Below are 21,146 nucleotides of genomic sequence, written 5' to 3'. Positions count from 1 at the left end.
ACCAGCTATGTGTGTGTTTGCACGCCCAATTCGTGATTTCATCCCAATTCTTCCTGGTCGGTATAAACCGCATGACACATGGCGTGATACTTGATCGAAACGCGAGGAGGCTTTGAGGCATAGACACATGAAAGTAACCGAAAAACTTTCCGAACACACAAAACAACTACCTCCATTGACTATTGGCGACCATGTCCGAATCCAGAATCAGATTGGTGCGAACCAATTGAAATGGGACAAAACAGGACAAATTATTGAAGTAACACAATTTGACCAATATGTAATACGGGTTGATGGATAGGGTAGAGTTACCATTCGCAACAGAAAATTTATTCGGAAATACGAACCAGTGAACAAATACCCAGAAAAGATATCACTGATTTGAAATGAATAGCCAAACAAATAAAGCCAGTGTTAAATGAATCATCTCATAAGGGCAAAAAAAAGCTCTCTAGTGCTCCCTGTGCAGAAAAGAACATGCTCACTGAAGACTTGTCTACTTCACCAAATGAACAACTACTAAACGTGCCAACAGCAACAGAGGGTCTGAAAACGCCCATTTTACAAAGCACTCAATTGGATGTGACACAAACTAATTCTTCGCCGCCTAAAGAATCTTCAAATCAGAAATTACAGTCGTCAAAGAAAAGAACCGTTATGGCTCCAAGATTACGAACATTAGTTTGAACAATACATTTCATATAAACACTTTGTTAATACACTAGATCAAAAGAGAGGTCTACTATTCATCAGCCATCGTTATATTTCAAATGGACATACCAATGACTTTTGGGGGGATAGAGGAATATCCTTATGATTGTTATTAATTCATTGATTTATTGTTTCAGATCTCACTCATTTCTGATGTCAATTAAAGATATAAGAAAACAGTGTTATACTCATTTAGGGAGGGTTGGGATCCCGCTAATATGATGCCACATTATGTATGTATGTGCCTGTCTTAATTCAGGAGCCTGTAATTCAGTGGTTGTTGTTTGTTTATGTGTTACATATTTGTTTTTCGTTCATTTTTTATATAAATAAGGCCGTTATTTTATTCGTTTGAATTGTTTTGCATTGTCATTTCGGGGCCTTTTATAGCTGACTATGTGGTGTGGGCTTTACTCATTGTTGAAGGCCGTACGGGGATCTATAGTTGTTAATTTCTGTGTCATTTTGGTCTCTTGTGGAGAGTAGTCTCATTGACATTCATACCACATCTTCTTCTTGAATCGGTTTTTACAAAAGACACGCCAAATGCAACACCAAAGATTGATAAGAAAGTTGCCAAATCAATACCACCACTAAAAATAACAACAGACCGAGACGAATAACTCTTGAATAACATAAAGCCATTTGGCCAGACAATTTACCAAACGTTGTCCTTAAAAACTGCTCTAAACAACTAGCACCTGGGCTGAGACACATCTTTTAGCAATCCATAAACTCTTGCAACCTACCCACTAATTGTTTAAAAGGAAATATTACTCCTGTATTTAAAAAAAAGAAATAAAAACACACAAAAGAACTGTAGACCTGTTTCTCTTACCTTGTAATACAATGTGTGCAAACACAATATTTAACAAAGTGTACCAAGTATTCCAATACAAGTAGTACATGTACCTTGGAGACATTTATCATACATGTATTGTGCTGACGTTAATCTGTCCAACAAAGTACATGTATTATTTAATAGCTAGACTACTCTATAAACTGTTGACATTTATGGCCATTGTTGAAAGCTGATTGATGACCCTTATGAACTATATAAGTTCCAGCTTTGGACTCGAACAGCAGATAGATTCCGACAAGAGATTCCGCCAAGGTCTCTCTCTTCGTGGGTAGTCTGGAACGCATGCACTTAATATCCTAATGTACTCCATCAGGAATGAATAGTTATACCACTATACGATCACGTATCCATGTGACGAGTTATTGAACATTCAAACAATTCAACTTTAAAGACAGTTTTTGAACATTCGAACATTTGAACTTTAGAAACATTCTTGACGTTGTAATTATATTATAACATTCATTCATCTTTATACTAACTTTGTTACAACCTGCGTTACCTGCAAGCTGCTTGAGCATATTATATGTAAGCATATCCTGACTCACCTAGAAAGGAACAACATACTCACATCAATCAAGCATGGCTTCCGTTCAGGTTTCTCCTGTGAAACACAGCTTCTAACAATTTGAACGAGTTATTCTAACTTCATGACAAAGGCCTGCAGACAGATATAGTAATACTAGATTTCTCAAAAGCCTTCGATACGGTACCGCATAAAAGGCTGTTATCCAAACTCGAAAGTGATGGTATTAATGAGCCAATACTAGATTGGCTCAACATGTTCCTTACAAGATCTATGAGAGTCTTGGTAGATGACTCTGTAGGTGTAGCATCAGGAGTACCTCAAGGCACGGTATCAGGACCGCTGTTGTTCCTATGTCACATAAATGACTTACCCGAAACTGTTAAATATTAAGTCAGATTACTAGTATTCGCCGATGATTGCCTACTATATAGGAAAGTCCAAACACAACAGGACCACCAACTACTACAAAACGACCTTGTATCGTTGGAAGAATGGGCCACAAAATGGTGTATGATTTATTGCCAAAAAAATGTTACGTGATGAGCGTCAACAACAAATCATTTCATTTTTTATAAACTGGACAATCACATCCTGCAACAGGTACAACAAAATCCGTATATCGATATCATTATCTCAGATGATCTGAGGTGGGGCGACCACATCGCCAAAACCGTGAAAAGTCCAACTCCACTATAGGCTTCTTGCGACGAAACCTCCGCCACTGTTCAAAGGATTGGAGGAAGCAGGCGTATATAGGACTTATCCGGTCACTTCTAGAATACGCGTCCATAGTTTGGTACCCTTACTTAATCAAGGACAGCAATACACTTGAACGAGCACAGAGACAAGCAGTGCGTTTCATCAGTAGGGTTTATACAGGCAGAGAGGAAGGTAGTATAAGTAGACTAATTAGTAAACTAAAACTTCCAACACTGGAAAACAAACGTCGTCACAGTAGACTCACTTTTCTCTACAAGGTGGCCGGGAAGTTGGTTCCAGCTATACCACAAATAAACTCATCATTGATACAGGACCAAAATTTGATATTTACGCCAGACGCGCGTTTCGTCTACAAAAGACTCATCAGTGACGCTCGAATAAAACATGTTTAAAAGGTCAAATAAAGTACGAAGTTGAAGAGCATTGAGGACCAAAAATTCCTAAAAGTTATGCCAAATACGGCTACGGTAATCTATTCCAGAAGTAAAAAAAGCTTTAGTTTTTCAAAAATTCAAATTTTTGTTTACAGTTAATTTATAATTATGAACAAATCAATGATAACTCAAGTCAACACAGAAGTGCTGACTCCTGGGCTGGTGATACCCTCGGTAAAAAAATCTCCAGCAGTGGCATCGTCCCAGTGGTTGCAAATAACTCATCATAGATACTAGGACCAACATTTTATATTTACGTCAGACGCGCGTTTCGTCTACAAAGACTCAGTGACGCTCGAGTCAAAAAATGTTTAAAAGGCCAAATAAAGTACGAAGTTGAAGAACATTGAGGACCAAAAATTCCTAAAAGTTATGACAAATACGGCTACGGTAATCTATTCCAGAAGTAAAAAAGCTTAAGTTTTTCAAAAATTCAAATTTTTGTTCACAGTTAATTTATAATTATGAACATATCAATGATAACTCAAGTCAACACAGAAGTGCTGACTACTGGGCTGGTGATACCCTCGGGGTAATAAATCTCCAACAGCAGTGGCATCGACCCAGTGGTTGCAAATAACTCATCATAGATACTAGGACCAAAATTTTATATTTACGTTAATCGTGCGTTTCGTCTACAAAAGACTCAGTGACGCTGGAGTCAAAAAATGTTTAAAAGGCCAAATAAAGTACGAGGTTGAAGAGCATTGAGGACCAAAAATTCCTAAAAGTTATGCCAAATACGACTACGGTAATCTATTCCAGAAGTAAAAAAGCTTTAGTTTTTCAAAAATTCAAATTTTTGTTTACAGTTAATTTATAATTATGAACAAATCAATGATAACTCAAGTCAACACAGAAGTGCTGACTCCTGGGCTGGTGATACCCTCGGTAAAAAAAATCTCCAGCAGTGGCATCGTCCCAGTGGTTGCAAATAACTCATCATAGATACTAGGACCAACATTTTATATTTACGTCAGACGCGCGTTTCGTCTACAAAGACTCAGTGACGCTCGAGTCAAAAAATGTTTAAAAGGCCAAATAAAGTACGAAGTTGAAGAACATTGAGGACCAAAAATTCCTAAAAGTTATGCCAAATACGGCTACGGTAATCTATTCCAGAAGTAAAAAAGCCTAAGTTTTTCAAAAATTCAAATTTTTGTTTACAGTTAATTTATAATTATGAACATATCAATGATAACTCAAGTCAACACAGAAGTGCTGACTACTGGGCTGGTGATACCCTCGGGGTAATAAATCTCCAACAGCAGTGGCATCGAACCAGTGGTTGCAAATAACTCATCATAGATACTAGGACCAAAATTTTATATTTACGTTAGACGTGCGTTTCGTCTACAAAAGACTCAGTGACGCTGGAGTCAAAAAATGTTTAAAAGGCCAAATAAAGTACGAAGTTGAAGAGCATTGAGGACCACAATTCCTAAAAGTTATAAACTCATCATAGATACCAGGACCAAAATTTTATATTTACGCCAGACGCGCATTTTGTCTACAAAAGACTCATCAGTGACGTTCGAGTTAAAAAATGTTTAAAATGCCAAATAAAGTACGAAGTTGAAGAGCATTGAGGACCTAGCAAATCCGATCAATAAATAATCATAATAAGACGAATTGCATACTCCATTGATGATCTACTTCTCAGTCCATATCGAAAACTTGCATTCATATGATGGATCGTTTAGAAATTGATACATTTTCACATACATGACATATGTGGATAAATTTTCGGGATACATTTAGAGTGATAAACTTCCGCAGGCAACATGAAACCACTCGAAACAAGTATAAAATATATTTCATATCAGATTTCTACAGGATTACTTTTTTTAAAGTTAAATATGAAAAGGTCAAAAGAAACCCAAAAATTGTACACCATTCGTGTATGCTTGAATATTAGTTTGAATAAATGTTTGACCATAAGTCTATGAAGCCGAATAAAAGTACAGGTTTAGTTATGTTTTAAAACTATTGAAAGCTAGAATAAGGTGATATTTTCGTCCATGATACCACCGCACGCAGTGTAAATACTGAAAGTTAATGTCAGCTGCAAATATTGAATTTGACCTGCATCATGGTCTATGGCATTGCGTTTAAGTTCAAACTCAATACCTTAATAGATCATTTACCATCATCAAGGTATTAGAATAACCATTTTTTTTTAAACCGAAGGACAAAAATATTGATAGTAATTGAATGGAATATAACCATCAAAATCGAACTTGACCTGTATTTCATTGTTAATGGCATTTACCGGCAGAACTATTGATTTGCTATTTATATATGAGTACTAAACTGAAATGTATTAACACATACTTTGTCGATAACTATATTTAAAAAAATAGGCATTGCGCAAAACAATGTTTATCTGTGACTGTTCTTAATAGTGCTATCTTAGTATTAGCCTCATGATTTTTATTAATTGTTATTAGGTTTGAACTTACTTTTAGTCAATGAGGATATTCTCATATATGTTCTTTGTGTCCTTTGTGTCTTAGCCTTCTTTAACTGATTTTTTATAATAAGTTTTATGTTGTGCTGTTACGCCACTGTCTCATGTGATTGGAGGATTGGACGCCTAATAACATGGACACTCATATAACATCTTCTTATTTATACTAACACCGCATGTTGTTAATTTCTGTATATTTTTTTTGTTTTTCGTTTATTGCTGTATACATAAATCTAGGCAGTTAATTAACTCTTTTGGAATTTTTGTCATTAGGCATGCCTTTTATGGTTTATTTGTTGTATGTGTTTTGCTCATTGTTGAAGGTCATACGGTGATCCATAGTTATTAACTTCTTATAGTCATTTCGTATCGATGGAGAGTTGTCTAATCGGCATTCATACACATTTTCTTATTTTCATATAGTAACAAAACTTTGATACGGTACATTAAATTGTATCCAGAAACATACAAAATATAATAAGGCTTGATAAAGGCATATCTATTTAACAGTAAATGCCAAAAACAGTTAAAAAAAACCAAAAAAAAAAACCAAAAATACTGTCAAAATCAAACTTCACCTGTATGTTTTATGTCAACATTATACTTGATAAGAAAATAATATATATATAAAGTAATACTTAAATTATCATCTAGAAATTAAAAAAAAATACCGCAGTTTAATAGTCATAAAACTTTTAACTGAAACAAATCCGATTCACAAACCAAAACCGAGGGGGAAAAATCAACTATAGGAGGAACTTAACGGAACAACAGAAACACTGAACTGCTGCATAAACAATCACCAACATAAATAAATAAAGGCAACAATAGTATACCGCTGTTCGAAACTCATAAATCGATAGAAAAAAACCCAAATCCAGGTAATAAACTAAAACTGAGGTAAACGCATTAAATATAAGAGGAGAACAACGACACAACATTAAAATATAATACACACAGAAACGAACTAAGCATAAGACTAAATCCGATGAGAATAACAAATATAACATCAAACTGAATACATGAATGTTGAATAGAAAAGTACCGTGACACGTCTTTTAGTAATATGAATTCACACTAAAAAATATAAGAGGAAACAAACGACACAACAGGAACACAACGTTAAAATGTAACACACACAGAAACGAACTATAATATAACAATGGCCATATTCCTGACTTGGTACAGGACATTTTTTAAAGAAAAAAATGGTGGGTTGAACCTAGTTTTGTGGCATGCCAAACCTCTCGCTTTAACGGCAATATTGAATATAACATTAAAATGACAACTCAACATTACAGGACTACAATGAAACGGACTATTTGATAACAACTGCAATATTCCTGACTAGAAGACAAAAGGAGCCTTTATTTTGAACAGTAAATTTAAAAAAAAAAAAAAAATAAAAAAAAAAAAACCACTCTCCCTTATCCAGTCCGGTACTGAAACAAGAGTTGTGTCGGACAGATGACTCAACGAGGATATTCATAGCGATATTATATGTCACCTTTTTATTTCTAATGGTACAAAACCTATCAAGTACTTTTTACAGCGGATGACCATGAGGGTATTCCAGTGTAGGGATATCGCCTAGATTTCCATTACGTAATATTCGTTTTGGGTTTTTAACCGATTTATAAACATGATGAATACGTAGACATCATCAAGTGTAAACTAACATTCCTTATCGCTTGTTATAGATTCATTTTTTTCAATGAATACTCATCAAATACTTTTTAAAGACGATAAATTAATAATATTAAAATGTTTTGTTATACTTATTATAAAAAATCATTAATATCTATGCACACGCATGCGGAAGATTATCTTAAGAACGTTTGCAATCTCAAAGAACGATAACTATGCATGGATGATTAAACATTTTTGCGGGGAAATACGAATGCCTACTCAAATCTTTTCTATTAGAAAAATCGAATTATTACAGAAGAGTGACGTCCATGTACTTGCACTATTATTAATATATATAGTAGAATAGAATGATATACAAATGCATTCAAATTATATATACATGTAACTGTAATATACAAGTATTAATGTAATATATAACAATAAACCAGAGTATACTGATTTGTATCACTACAATATAATAGTCATTACGGTGAGGATGAATTCCCTTTCATTAATTTCTCGTCCACGCACGAACTTGTCCAGTTTTTTTTATCTGTACATTAAACTCACTTTCAGGTATAGAGATGTGATTTTTTTTCTGAGGCAAGTGCTTGTCGGACCGTCCACAAGAACTTGCGGTCATTCGATGATCAGTACTGCAGTACTTTGATTTTTAAAAGCCCTTTTTCTTTCAAGTATTTCTAAAACGATATCGTGTAAACCTTATTTAGGTTATACTTCATTGAAATTTAATGATTAACTATTATTCCTAAGCTTCTGAATGAAAAACAAAGCATTCATCGCATTGTATTGTCCTTATTTGAACTTGATTGTTTAAGGAAAGCTTACCGTTATGTTGATACTCTCTATTGTATTCAAAATGCATTTTCTGCTCTAAGGAATTCTGTATCCGTTTTAGTTGAAGTTTTTCCTCTACAAATTTTTGTTCTATTTCATTTCTTGATTGATTTCTCAATTGTGCTTTAGTTTTTTCGTCTAATGTATAGACTGAGCCTCTATCTACCAATTTACTATTCAGCTTCCTTTGTGCTTCTTTAAATGCCTTTGATGTGTACTTTGTATGACCATTTTTGGACATCATGTCATCTATGACATCAAAAAATCGCTTTATCTGCTTAGTATCTTGAAATAAATGTATGTATTTATTATTATTACGAAAAACATATTTCATGTATAGTTAACGAAAGGAGAAATATTTAGATGCTGTTGTTTGTTCTATGGTCGGGTTGTTGTCTCTTTGACACATTCCCTATTTCCATTCTTGATTTTAGCTAATTAACGTAGTCATGTTAGTTAAATGTTTAAAAAATAGTAAAACAGCAATGTCAAAAAGTTTTAACTGTTTTTAAACTTTGACATGCTGAATTAAAAACAGAATAAAATTGATTTTGTTTACCCTCCTTATATCTGCATGATACAAAATGTATATTACCTAAGACATATAAAGAGAAATTAGAAGATGTGGTATGAGTGCCTTTCTAGTTATATTGCTCTGCAACTGATTTAGTTCTTATTAAACTATGAATTTTTGAAATACTAAGACGTTTCTACCTCAGGAGTAGATTACCTAAGCTGTATTTGGCATTTATTTATAGAATTTTTGGTCCTCAAGGCTCTTCATATTTCGTCCACTTTTTTTACTTTTTAACTTTTTTTCATTCGAGCGTCTCTGATGAGTTTTTTTTTAAGACGAAACGCGAATACAAAATTTCAATCCTGGTATCTAGGAAGACTTAATTTACAGTATGCTGACAGGCACAAGTAGACTGCCACATGCCGAATGTCGCGTGGTCAAACGTCTTTATGAGTTTTGAATTAAAACAATACTTCACATTTGTTTTTGTCTGAAGCCATTTACTTGAGAAAAAAAAAACATTAATCAGGAACGCTAAACCCAAACGTGTGAAAGCCAGGACTGTATAAATACGTAGAACCTTAAAAAGTTAAGTAACAAATGAGAACCTTAATAGAAGAGCAAAATTCTTCTGAGTTTAATTTTGTCTGAGGGAGTTGGAACCCTAGTTTTTTTTAATATTTGTTAACCCTCCCTCTGTTTATAGTAATTGCGTATTTGGAAATCTTTAGATATGATTTGAATAACCCTTTGTTATCTTATTTATGTATGTTCTGATGGAAAAAACAAAAAGTTTTTCATAATTTTTTGTTGTTGAAAAACCACTAAACATCTTTTTTTTCCTATAATTACCTTTAGATTTGTTGTTAAAGCCAATATACCTCTGATCAAATCTGTCGAAATAACAATCAAGGACTTCTGGAACCGGTTTCAAAAACTCCTCAATGTGTGTTCCTATTTGATCTTGATGAGAGAAAACAATGATTGTACACAGTTCTGCAACTTCACCAAAATTTTCCATAAAGAGACTTACTGTTTTATCGTCTTCATCAGTAAATCGGCCTGCAGCAATTACTAAAAGAATCACATGGAATGATTTGTCAGCGTCCTGATGAAATAGTTCTGCTATTTTATGATGTAATTTAACTTCCTCATCTTGTATTTCGAATAGTGTTGGTGTATCCACAACAGAAATTTTTCTTTTAACTGATTCCTGCAAACATGACACATTCTGACAATCAGTGGTTGTAGATGCGCCCGAAAATTGTGAGTTAAATTCTTGTGTTCCACATATAGTATTTCCAGTCGCACTTTTTCCACATCCCAACTTGCCAACTATTAGAATGTTTAGCTCTAAAGTAATAATAAAATGTATTTTATCTATAGTCATTCGAAATTTGGTTCCATTTTTTAATTGAAACACTTGGGCAATTTTTTAAATCTTTTTCCCGCTCATATCAATTCCAAAATGTCGACATGAATAGTTGTAAGTCTTTGGGGGGTAGGTGGGGAAAATGTAAATGAAATAAAAACTATAAAGGTTTCTGGCCCTGATGGTATTCCAGCTTAAATTATCTGTTTTTGCACCACAGCTGACGGATCTAACAATTCTACCTGTTGACTCTTGTGTATTTTCGGTTGAGTTAAAAGAACTACAAGTCACTCTTATTCACTAGAAAAATGAGCCTTTTGTAATAGTATAACTAATTATACACCAGCAATATAAAAATAAGGAGATGAGGCATGATTGCCAATGAGACAACTATCCACCAACTTGATCGATCTTACAAGTGTTTACTTATTTTATTATACTTTGTGTCTTATCCTGTAGTATTTAATTTCACATGTTTCATCATGAAAAAAAAGAAAAATATCCACCAAAATTCAAATAAAGTGGATGTAAGCAATACTAGGCAACCGTACAGCCTTTAACAATTAGAAAAAAACCTATACCATATAGTCAGCTATAAAACGTCCCCACATGGAAACTATGGAACAATTCAATTGAGAAAACTAAATGCCTAACTTATACCAAAACTTAACGAAAAACAAATGTGACAGACATCAACCAACGACAACAACTGAACTATAGGCTCCTGACTTGGGACAGGCATATAAAGAATGTGGCGGGGTTTACATATTTGTGAGCGACGACTACCCCTTTAAACTTGGGACAGTACGTGGTGTAACAGCACAACATAAGAACAAACTATGAAAATCGGTTGAAAAAAACTCATCAGATCAATACAAAACAGAAAAACACAAACATAAACACAGACCAGACATGGTAAGGTATGCATCGATCACTTGTCCCTAATAACAAAAAAGACACTAAGTACAGATTGCAAGTTACCAATCAGTACACATGGATTTTGTGAAAAACGTCATTAACAGTCAGAGAAAAACATGACCGTGTACAGTGCCAAAATTAAGGTATCGACATGCATATGTTTTAAACAAATTTATTTAGTATAATTTTAATTTACTGATAATAAAAATCAATATTCATACCAATAAAACAATGTTCAAAGATGGAATTGGTAACCTTTTAGAATAAGTTTATTTACAGGACTGATTAGTTTACCCGGATCGTATATAAATTTCCGGGCTCGATAAACAACATCACCGTAAAAGTTAGGGTGTGATATTTCGTCTGAAATCATTTGTTTATAGGTGGCACGGTAGTATTTTCTGGCCCATAAGAAATAATGATAGCCTTTTTAAAATTTTCACCACTTTCTAACACTGCTAAAAATTCTACATTCACAGTTAACTAAAGTACTTTCATTTTACTATTCAGAAATGAATTTGAATGTGTATCATGACCGTTTACTTTTTTGCTTTTTTTAAAAACCTAAGGCCACTAGTGCTTTTAGGTCTTTTAATATGCAGTGAATACACAATTAAAAAAAATCTAAAAAATTCATTTTCAAATGTATGTAAAATTATTTCATATTTTTCTACACCTGATTCATTCCTCAGTTTGGGAAAGTATGTTCAGTTGATACTGTATTATTTTTCCAATCACACCGTTCAGATACATTGACTTAGGTAGGGTACACAGAAGAGCAACTTAAATTATGGAATGCAAATACTACGATGCCACCTATAGGTACAGCCAAACTTGCAAACCAAATATGTGTACTATGAAGATAAAAGTACATTGTAAAGGTTTTACATAGTTTGTGGTAATGAAATTCCTGACTTCAGCATTTACACGTAATACATAGATTACGCCGATAGAAATCCCACGACTTCACTTCAGACACTGGCATATATAACGAGTTGATATTTTAAACACCATAAGATGGTGTCTAAGAAACATAACAGTCTAGAAAGGAAAATTAACAATAGGGATAGAAAAATCACCCCTTTTATCGTGAATTTATGTGTAGAGATTCTGGTATTTAACTGAAATAAATAGATCTAGGAAAGGACTGTTATTTATCTGATTCATTTAAAGTAAGTTGCTGTGGGTAAATTTCGGCAGAGAATTTTGAGAGTTTTTTTTTATTTCTTAATGGAAAATATCATCAAGATACCGGTAAGTGTTGAATTATGGAATTACATTGAATTTAAACGGGTTTTAATGAATTTGGCCATACATTGTGATTCATAATAGTACAAGAACATTTCAGGTATTAAAGGGGCACAATTGATGCCCATAGGGAGTAGGGACACCTATAATCTGTCGATAAACTTTTTTGTCAATATATACATAATGTTGCCAAGGAGAAAATGTATGGCTGTAATCATCTAATCACACCTCCAGTAATTATATTTAACATAGTTACCTCTCGCGTTTGAGAAAAAGCTGTATATGAGTTGCACCAATTATTTTTGGCAATAAGATTCATAGAACGACCATTTAATTAAATAGGAGAACTTTTGTTTGATAAGATTGTGTAAAAGGGTAGTGTTAAGAGTGAAAAAGTCAAAACTGTCAACAGAATAAAAAGGACCATCAAAAGCAAGTAATTTATTTAAACAATCAAAAGATTGTTTTTATTCCAAAAATAGTAAGTTCAACTATCATATGTTTTATAAGAAAAAATATTGATATTCGTATTAAACATTTTAAAGAACATTTTCTCAAAACAACACATGGTACAATCAAAAACCTGGTAATAAATTGTTCAAATTAGGCCTTTGGAAATAGCGGAATTATTTAGTTTTGGAGTGCAATTGCATGCTCATATTGATGATTTCAAATCTGTTCAAAGTTTTTATTTTTCTACCCTATATATACTACTTTGCCTCATAATCTCATTTAGAAAAAAAATCGTAAGGGTTCCGCGGAACCCAGTGTCTCGCCTACTTTTGCTGTAAATCGCAGAAATGAGGAAAAAAATCAATAAAAAATATTCCTCTTGTTACTATCTTTTGATTGTAAGAAGCTTCTGTCTAAGTTTGGTAAAAATCCAGGATAGTTTATGAATCTAATAAATGTTTTAAAAACTAACTTTAACTGCAGACTGTATGTAATGTTAACTGGAAGTCCATTTATAAGTAAAATACAGAAACACAGGTAGAAAATATTAACAAAATTTCCTTCTAGATACTAGCTTTTGATCATAAACAAGCTTCTGTCCAAGTTTGGTACAAATTTAAAATAGTATAAGAAAGTTATTTAATTTTTAAAAATTTAACCACAGAGTGAATGCAATACAATACAATACAAAGTTTTTTATTGTCAATTATGACGCCCAATAATTTGAGCAGTACAATTAAGTTCAATTTCATACAAGTGATTACATATTGATTACATTGATTATTTAACAATGAAACAAAGTCGTCTTTTTCAACCAAATAATTTCTGCAGAAAAGATATATATATATATATATATATATATAGATTACTAAAAAATCCAACATTTCCGGTATGAATAGTTTTAATTCACTAGTACTTTCATGTTTAAATAACAATCTTCAGGTGAAACTATACATGATTAACGTAACTATGTAACGGTAGGTATGTAACGTCATAGTTGTCGTTGAGTATATATATACAACTCGTCTAAACATCAACCCAACAATGTTAGATCTGTAAATTTGCTTTCGCAAATTTTTGGTTCTTCCCTCGCCGGGATTCGAACCCATGCTACTGTGATATCGTGACACCAAATCGCCTGCACTGCAGCCGTCCCGCTAGACCACACGACCACCTGGGCTCTCTTAAAAGAGCTTTCGGTGGGAATGTGTTACCTTTCCACGTCAGTTTTAATCTAGCGGCGTACTACAGTACATGATATATAAGGCATGAAGATGTTATTGTTACAGATCAGCTAAATTATCTATAGTAAAGGATCCTACAAATTAATGTAAGATACAGTCACAGAAAATAATTATATTCATAAGTACGTCTGAGTCAGTGACAACCCTACAACAGATGTATCCATCGGATCGCCATCAATGATGGTGATACATGGCTGTGTACATAATGTATATACAACTCGTCTAAACATCAACCCAACAATGTTAGATCTGTAAATTTGCTTTCGCAAATTTTTGGTTCTTCCCTCGCCGGGATTCGAACCCATGCTACTGTGATATCGTGACACCAAATCGCCTGCACTGCAGCCGTCCCGCTAGACCACACGACCACCTGGGCTCTCTTAAAAGAGCTTTCGGTGGGAATGTGTTACCTTTCCACGTCAGTTTTAATCTAGCGGCGTACTACAGTACATGATATATAAGGCATGAAGATGTTATTGTTACAGATCAGCTAAATTATCTATAGTAAAGGATCCTACAAATTAATGTAAGATACAGTCACAGAAAATAGTTATATTCATAAGTACGTCTGAGTCAGTGACAACCCTACAACAGATGTATCCATCGGATCGCCATCAATGATGGTGATACATGGCTGTGTACATAATGTATATACAACTCGTCTAAACATCAACCCAACAATGTTAGATCTGTAAATTTGCTTTCGCAAATTTTTGGTTCTTCCCTCGCCGGGATTCGAACCCATGCTACTGTGATATCGTGACACCAAATCGCCTGCACTGCAGCCGTCCCGCTAGACCACACGACCACCTGGGCTCTCTTAAAAGAGCTTTCGGTGGGAATGTGTTACCTTTCCACGTCAGTTTTAATCTAGCGGCGTACTACAGTACATGATATATAAGGCATGAAGATGTTATTGTTACAGATCAGCTAAATTATCTATAGTAAAGGATCCTACAAATTAATGTAAGATACAGTCACAGAAAATAATTATATTCATAAGTTATATAGATTGCCTAACAATGTAATTTTAACACACTATTTAGTATGTAAATATAAGAATGTTTAAAATATTTACAAAATGATGAAAATAAACGCAATATTTCGCTAGACCAACTAGCTTTATCAAGCGTGCATCTATCAAGTTGAAATCGGATGTAGATGATAAGAAACTTTTGCAGCTCAACGTCTATGTTGCACTGAACTGCCTTTAAAATAAGAAAATTTTGCAGCTCAATGTCTATGACCTCTTGCATTTAGCTGCTTTGAAAATAAGAAAATTTTGCAGCTCAATGTACTTGGATTTAGCTACCTTAAAAATACATAATTGGTAGTTGAAGTTAGCAACGTCCATTGGCCAATATTACGGGATAAAAAGGACGATGCTTTGTTTTAAATTATTCTTTATCTTTCCTGTATCTTTTTTCGTCTTTTTCGTTAAGACCATCCGGTTCTAAAGTGTGGAGTTGGTGGATCCAAAAGTTTTCTCTTCTCCTTCTCGCCGTGGTGTCCCATTCGGTGTTGACTTCTATAATTTGGAAAGTGACATTATCAAAAGGATGTTTCGTTGAACGAAGATGTCTTGTGAGAGGACAGTTTTTGTTGGTTTTGTACGATGAACGATGGTTATTGAGCCGAATATTAAATTTGTCCATTGTTTCTCCCACATACTGAATGTCACAAGTGTCACATGTTAATATATAAATTGAGTTCTCCGTTTTACAGTTGGAATTAGAGTAGATGGTATAATTTTGTTTAGTAACGGAGCTGATGAAAGAACTGCTTGTATTGGCAGCTTTACAACACAAACAATTCCTTCGACCACATTGTTTGTAGCAACCGGGCGATGGATTAGGCTGCTTTGCTAATACAGATGTCACTAATTTGTAACGGATGTTTTTAGGTCTTCTGAAGGCCATGACTGGTGGTGAAGAAAATACTTTTTTTTAGATTTAAATCATTTTCTATAATTTTCCAATGCTTCTGAACAATGGATGACACATTTTTAAAATCAGGATGGTAAGTGAGTACAAGGGGTGTTCTGTTAGCTGCTTTATTCTTATCTTTGTACTCAAGAAGTTCTTGGCGACTAGTTTTGTTTTCTCTTTCGAAAGCGCTATCAATGATGTTGTTATTGTATCCTCGAACAACTAGATGTTTACGAAGTTGTCCAAGTCTAGCATTTTTCGTATTTTCAGTAGAGCATATTCTCTTGATTCGCAATGCCTGGCTGAATGGAATACCACGGGAGCAGTGTTTAGGATGGCAACTTTTAGGAGAAAGGAATTGATGTTTGTCCGTTTGTTTGGTATGGAGGTCCGTTATAATGGTTCCGTTCTTGATGTAACTCGTAGTATCGAGGAAGTTTATTTTCTCCATAGATGATTCATATGTAAATTTTATTGAATGGTGGAAAGAGTTGCAGTGTTCTAGAAATTCATTCAGATGTTCTTGTGAATCTGTCCATTTGAAATCAATATCGTCAATGAATCGGAACCATGATAAGGGCTGATATGGAGCACTAGCCAAGAGGCGTTTTTCAAGTTGGCCCATAAATATGTTGGCATATGACGGGGCCATTTTTGTGCCCATACTAGTACCGTCTATCTGGAGATAGTGTTTTTCATTGAAAGGGAAGTTGTTATTCTCCAGTACTAGTTTCAGAAGCGTAACAAGGCACTCAGTAGGAGGATTTTTTTCACTACGAATATTCCATGCCTCTTCACAGGCTGCTATTCCTTCGTCTTGTGGAATGTTGGTATATAAAGAAGACACGTCCATGGATGCAAGTATAGTATTGCTTGGTAAAGGATTAAGGCTTTCCATTTTCTTGAGATAATCAGTTGTATCTTGAATGAATGAGGGTAGTTCTTTCACATGAGGTCTTAGATGATGGTCTACAAATTCTGACATCTTCTGATGACTATTCGCTGACACAATTGGTCGACCTGGATTGCCCGTTTTATGTATTTTAGGCAACATATAGAATCGTCCGGCCTTTGCTTCGTTCTCAAGAGGTCGGAGATAATCAAAGGTGTCATTGTCTATATGCTTTTTGTCGAACATCTCTTGAAGGATGGTGTTGATCCTTCGAATAGTATTAAGCGTTGGATCTGTGGTTAATTGTTTATAAAAAATGGAGTTAGAAAGTTGTCGATTCCCCTCTGCTATATAATCTGTTTTATCCATGACAACCACAGCGCCCTCTTTGTCGGCAGGTTTTGTTACAATATCCTCTTGATCTTTTAACGCTTTCAAAGCTATACTTTCTGACTTGGATAAATTATAATTTCTTGTATTTGTTATACAGGACTTTATATCAGACCTCACGTAGTTAATGAATGACTCCAAGTTATCATTTTTGCTCTTTGGTGGTTTCCATGAACTTTTTTTCCTAAATTTTGATATGGGCGTGACTTCTTCATTGGTGTCAGTATCTGAATCTGTTAATCCGGCTTCATCAAGGTTTTTCTTGCCCCTATTGTAGAAAAAATCTTTCAAGCGTAAACGTCTAGCGAATTGGTCTAGGTCTTCGTCTAGCTGAAAGTTATTTACAGTTGATGGGATAGGACAGAAGTTTAAACCTTTACTTAAAAGAGATTCCTCAGCACGTGTAAGTTCTTTAGATGACAAATTTACAACAATGCTTTCAGTTTTTTGTTTCCGTCTTTTAAATTTTCTTTTTGTAGGGATCTTATGGTTTGTTATATTAATATCATTCATATGCTGATTTAAATAGACAGTATGAATTTTATCTCTTTGAAATTTATTCCTTTGTTTTTCTTTGTGTTTTGATAGTTCAATTTGTTCAATATCTGCGAGGCGACGTTTAATTATTGCTAAATCGTCACGAGAAATGTTACTATTGTTGATGATATCTGATATTTCATTTACAATTTGTTTGTAATTTGTGGTTGTAAAAGAAAGTAACAGTTGAAGAAGCTGGATTGAACAGTTAAACAGAATTTCATTCCAACGGCTCATGAATCTTTTGGATTTATGTCCCGGTGCCTGGGGACTCACTTTGATGTTTAAACCTTTTGGTACAGTTTTACTTTGAATATAATTTTGTAAGTTAGATAAAAGAGAGACGAAAGATACCAAAGGGACAGTCAAACTCATAAATCTAAAACAAACTGACAACGCCATGGCTAAAAATGAAAAAGACAAACAGAAAAACAATAGTACACATGACACAACATAGAAAACTAAAGAATAAACAACACGAACCCCACCAAAAACTAGGGGTGATCTCAGGTGCTCCGGAAGGGTAAGCAGATCCTGCTCCACATGCGGCACCCGTCGTGTTGCTTATGTGATTACAAATCCGGTAAATAGTCTAATTCGGTAGGTCAAATTCATGAAAGGGAAGGGGATTGTAGTTACGACGTGAGGAACATATCCGATATCATTTGTGAAATGGTTATTCCATAACGGTCAACCAACTCGTGATGGCGTCCGTAAAATTTACGAAGGGATGATTTCAACTTCACCATTTGGAACTCTTGATTTAATAGCTTCCTTGTGAGCAGTAACCCTCTATCAAGAAAATCATGATAGGAAATGCAAGCACGGGAATATCGTATCAATTGAGAGATATATACCCCGTATGCAGGTGCTGCTGGAATGTTGCTACTTAGAAATGGAAAGTTCACAATTGGAAAGCTGAAATCATCTCTTTTGTCGTAAAGTTTTGTCTTCAACCGACCCTCATTGTCAATTTCTAGATGTAAGTCAAGATATGAAGCTGACTTAACTGTATCTGTAGTATCCTTTATCTCCAATTCGATGGGATAGATGCGTTCCACATAGTCACCAAATTTTGAATTGTTTAGTGAAAGAACGTCATCTATATAGCGGAAAGTAGAGTTAAAGGATATTGCTAACTTCTTATCTTTCTTCCTAAGAAGTTCCTGCATGAAGTCAGCCTCATAATAATAAAGAAACAAGTCAGCAAGTAGAGGGGCATAGTTTGTTCCCATTGGTATGCCTACAGTCTGTTGAAAAACACGTCCTCCGAACGTAACAAATATGTTGTCAGTTTGTAGTTTCTTTTTAGTTAAAGATCTTAATTTCTTGAAATGCTGTTGTAAAGATAGCGATAGATTTGAATGGATTACACAAACATTTGTGTAATGCGTGCTACTGGAGATAATAATATAAGTGCCTATAAATAGCAGCACATGACATACAAATCTATGGGAGTGTGGATTAATCAGTATATATATAGTTTTACAATATAATATAGATGGACAAACTACCGGTGACTAAACTGTATCCAAAATTAATTTTCTCTCTTTGAATAAAGTACACAATAATAAACTTACTTTTTAATTATAACATTATCCTCAGATGACATTAACCATATTAATTTTGATTTATTTGGGATGCTTTTAAAGTTCTTGTTAACCTTATTTCAGTAATCTATATATTCAGATCTTTTATTTTCTAAAACAGGACACTGAAGAAGAAAATGAATTTCATCTTCAACTTCAGTGTTACATAATTTACATATTCTATCCTCCAATGTGTAGTTTCCTGGCAAAAATATCTAAGTCCATTTAAAAGGAAAATAAGGAAAAACGAATTTATATTTTTACAAAATTTACTTCTGGATACTATCTTATGATCATAAACAAGCGTATGTCCAAGTTTGGTACAAACCCAGGATAGTTTAAAAAAGTTATTAAAATTTAAAAAAAAATAATAACCAGATTGAATGTGTTGTTTCCTGGCAGAAAATCTAAGTTCATTTATAAGTAAAATACAGAAAAAATGGGATTGTATTTTTGCAAACTTTACTTTTGGATACTAACTTATGATCCTAAACAAGCTTCTGTCCAAGTTTGGTAGAAATCCAGTATAGTTTAAGAAAGTTATTCAAATTTTAAAAACTTTAACCGCAGAGAGAATGTAATGTTTCCTCGCAGAAAAACTAAGTCCATTTGTAAATAAAATACAGAAAAAATGGAATTTTATTTTTACAAAATTTACTTCTGGATACTATCTTATGATCATTAACAAGCTTCTGTTCAAGTTTGATAGAAATCCAGTATAGTTTTAGAAAGTTATTGAAATTTCAAAAACTTTAACCACAGAGTGAATATTTGTGGACGCCGCCGACGACGACGACACCGACGACGACGGAATGTAGGATTGCTTAGTCTCACTTTTTGGACTAAAGTCGAAGGCTCGACAAAAATCACATACGTAATTAAATGGGCATTCAAAAAGTCAGAATGCGAATGTATATGTGCAAACTCTTTTAATGCACCATTTTCTACATAGGTAAATGTCCGGACCAAGTCAGGAATATATGACAGTTCGTTTGATGTGTTTGAGATTTTGATTTTTCTATTTGATTAGAATCTATCCTTTTTGAATTTTCCGTGGAGTTCAGTATGTTTGCGATTTTACTTTTTAGATAACTTTTTTAATAACAACATACAAAAGAACTATGTCAGTTGGAATTGCTTTAATACGATAACTGCACTTGAACTTACACTAGATAGGTTTTTTTTGGTTCGCTATGGAGATTCGTCAAGTTATATGAATTCTAATGGGGATTAACTGTGCACCACTTATTGCGGATTTATTTCTGTATTGTTATGAGTTACAAATTTATGACTTCAATCAGAAACGACTCATCGCAACAACAACTGATACAAAAAATAAATAACACTTTTAAACATTCGAATGATAAAGTGGCTCTCAATAATGACGCCATCAGTATGTACACTAAAGTGATTTTACCTGTTGAACTGACTTTATACAAATAGAGCTTATACTAACAATGAACAATGCCTTTTCCCGATCTTCATATCTATATATTAAACGAGATTACGTTAAAAGAGGTGTTTTTTATTGCCTATTGTTGATTATCCATTTTTAGATGGTGCTGTTTCCTTATCACCATCTTATGGTGTTTATATACCTCGACCTGTTCGATTCACTCGTGTATGTAACAACATATTTGATTTTAACGGAACAAAAACTAAGTTTTACTGAAAAATGTACAGGGACATCATCCGTAAATATAAATCATGAGAAAGACATCTCATACGTTCAGGTATTTCACATCCAATCTTTTTATGATAATATTCTATACAAAGCACAACAAAAGTCGTCATTCATCTCAAAAGCTAACAAAACCTTTAAACAGACTTATCCACAAGGGATATACA

At 33.9% G+C, this 21,146-nt stretch overlaps 1 protein-coding gene across 1 annotated transcript in view; it reads right to left on the bottom strand.

Moving 5' to 3' along the window:
• Positions 1–21,146, bottom strand: part of LOC139511219 (heat shock 70 kDa protein 12A-like) — a gene marked incomplete in the record, with an annotated part of 95,680 nt that overhangs the window by 22,735 nt on the left and 51,799 nt on the right. Inside the window, 2 exon segments of the mRNA XM_071297797.1 lie at positions 8,202–8,495; positions 9,580–10,080. Coding sequence (XP_071153898.1) covers positions 8,202–8,495; positions 9,580–10,080 — 795 coding nt within the window.

The sequence above is a fragment of the Mytilus edulis genome, chromosome 2 (assembly GCF_963676685.1).
Source record: "Mytilus edulis chromosome 2, xbMytEdul2.2, whole genome shotgun sequence".
NCBI lineage: Eukaryota > Metazoa > Mollusca > Bivalvia > Mytilida > Mytilidae > Mytilus > Mytilus edulis.
Note: the sequence above shows the minus strand (reverse complement) of the source record. Positions and strands in the feature narration are given on the sequence as shown.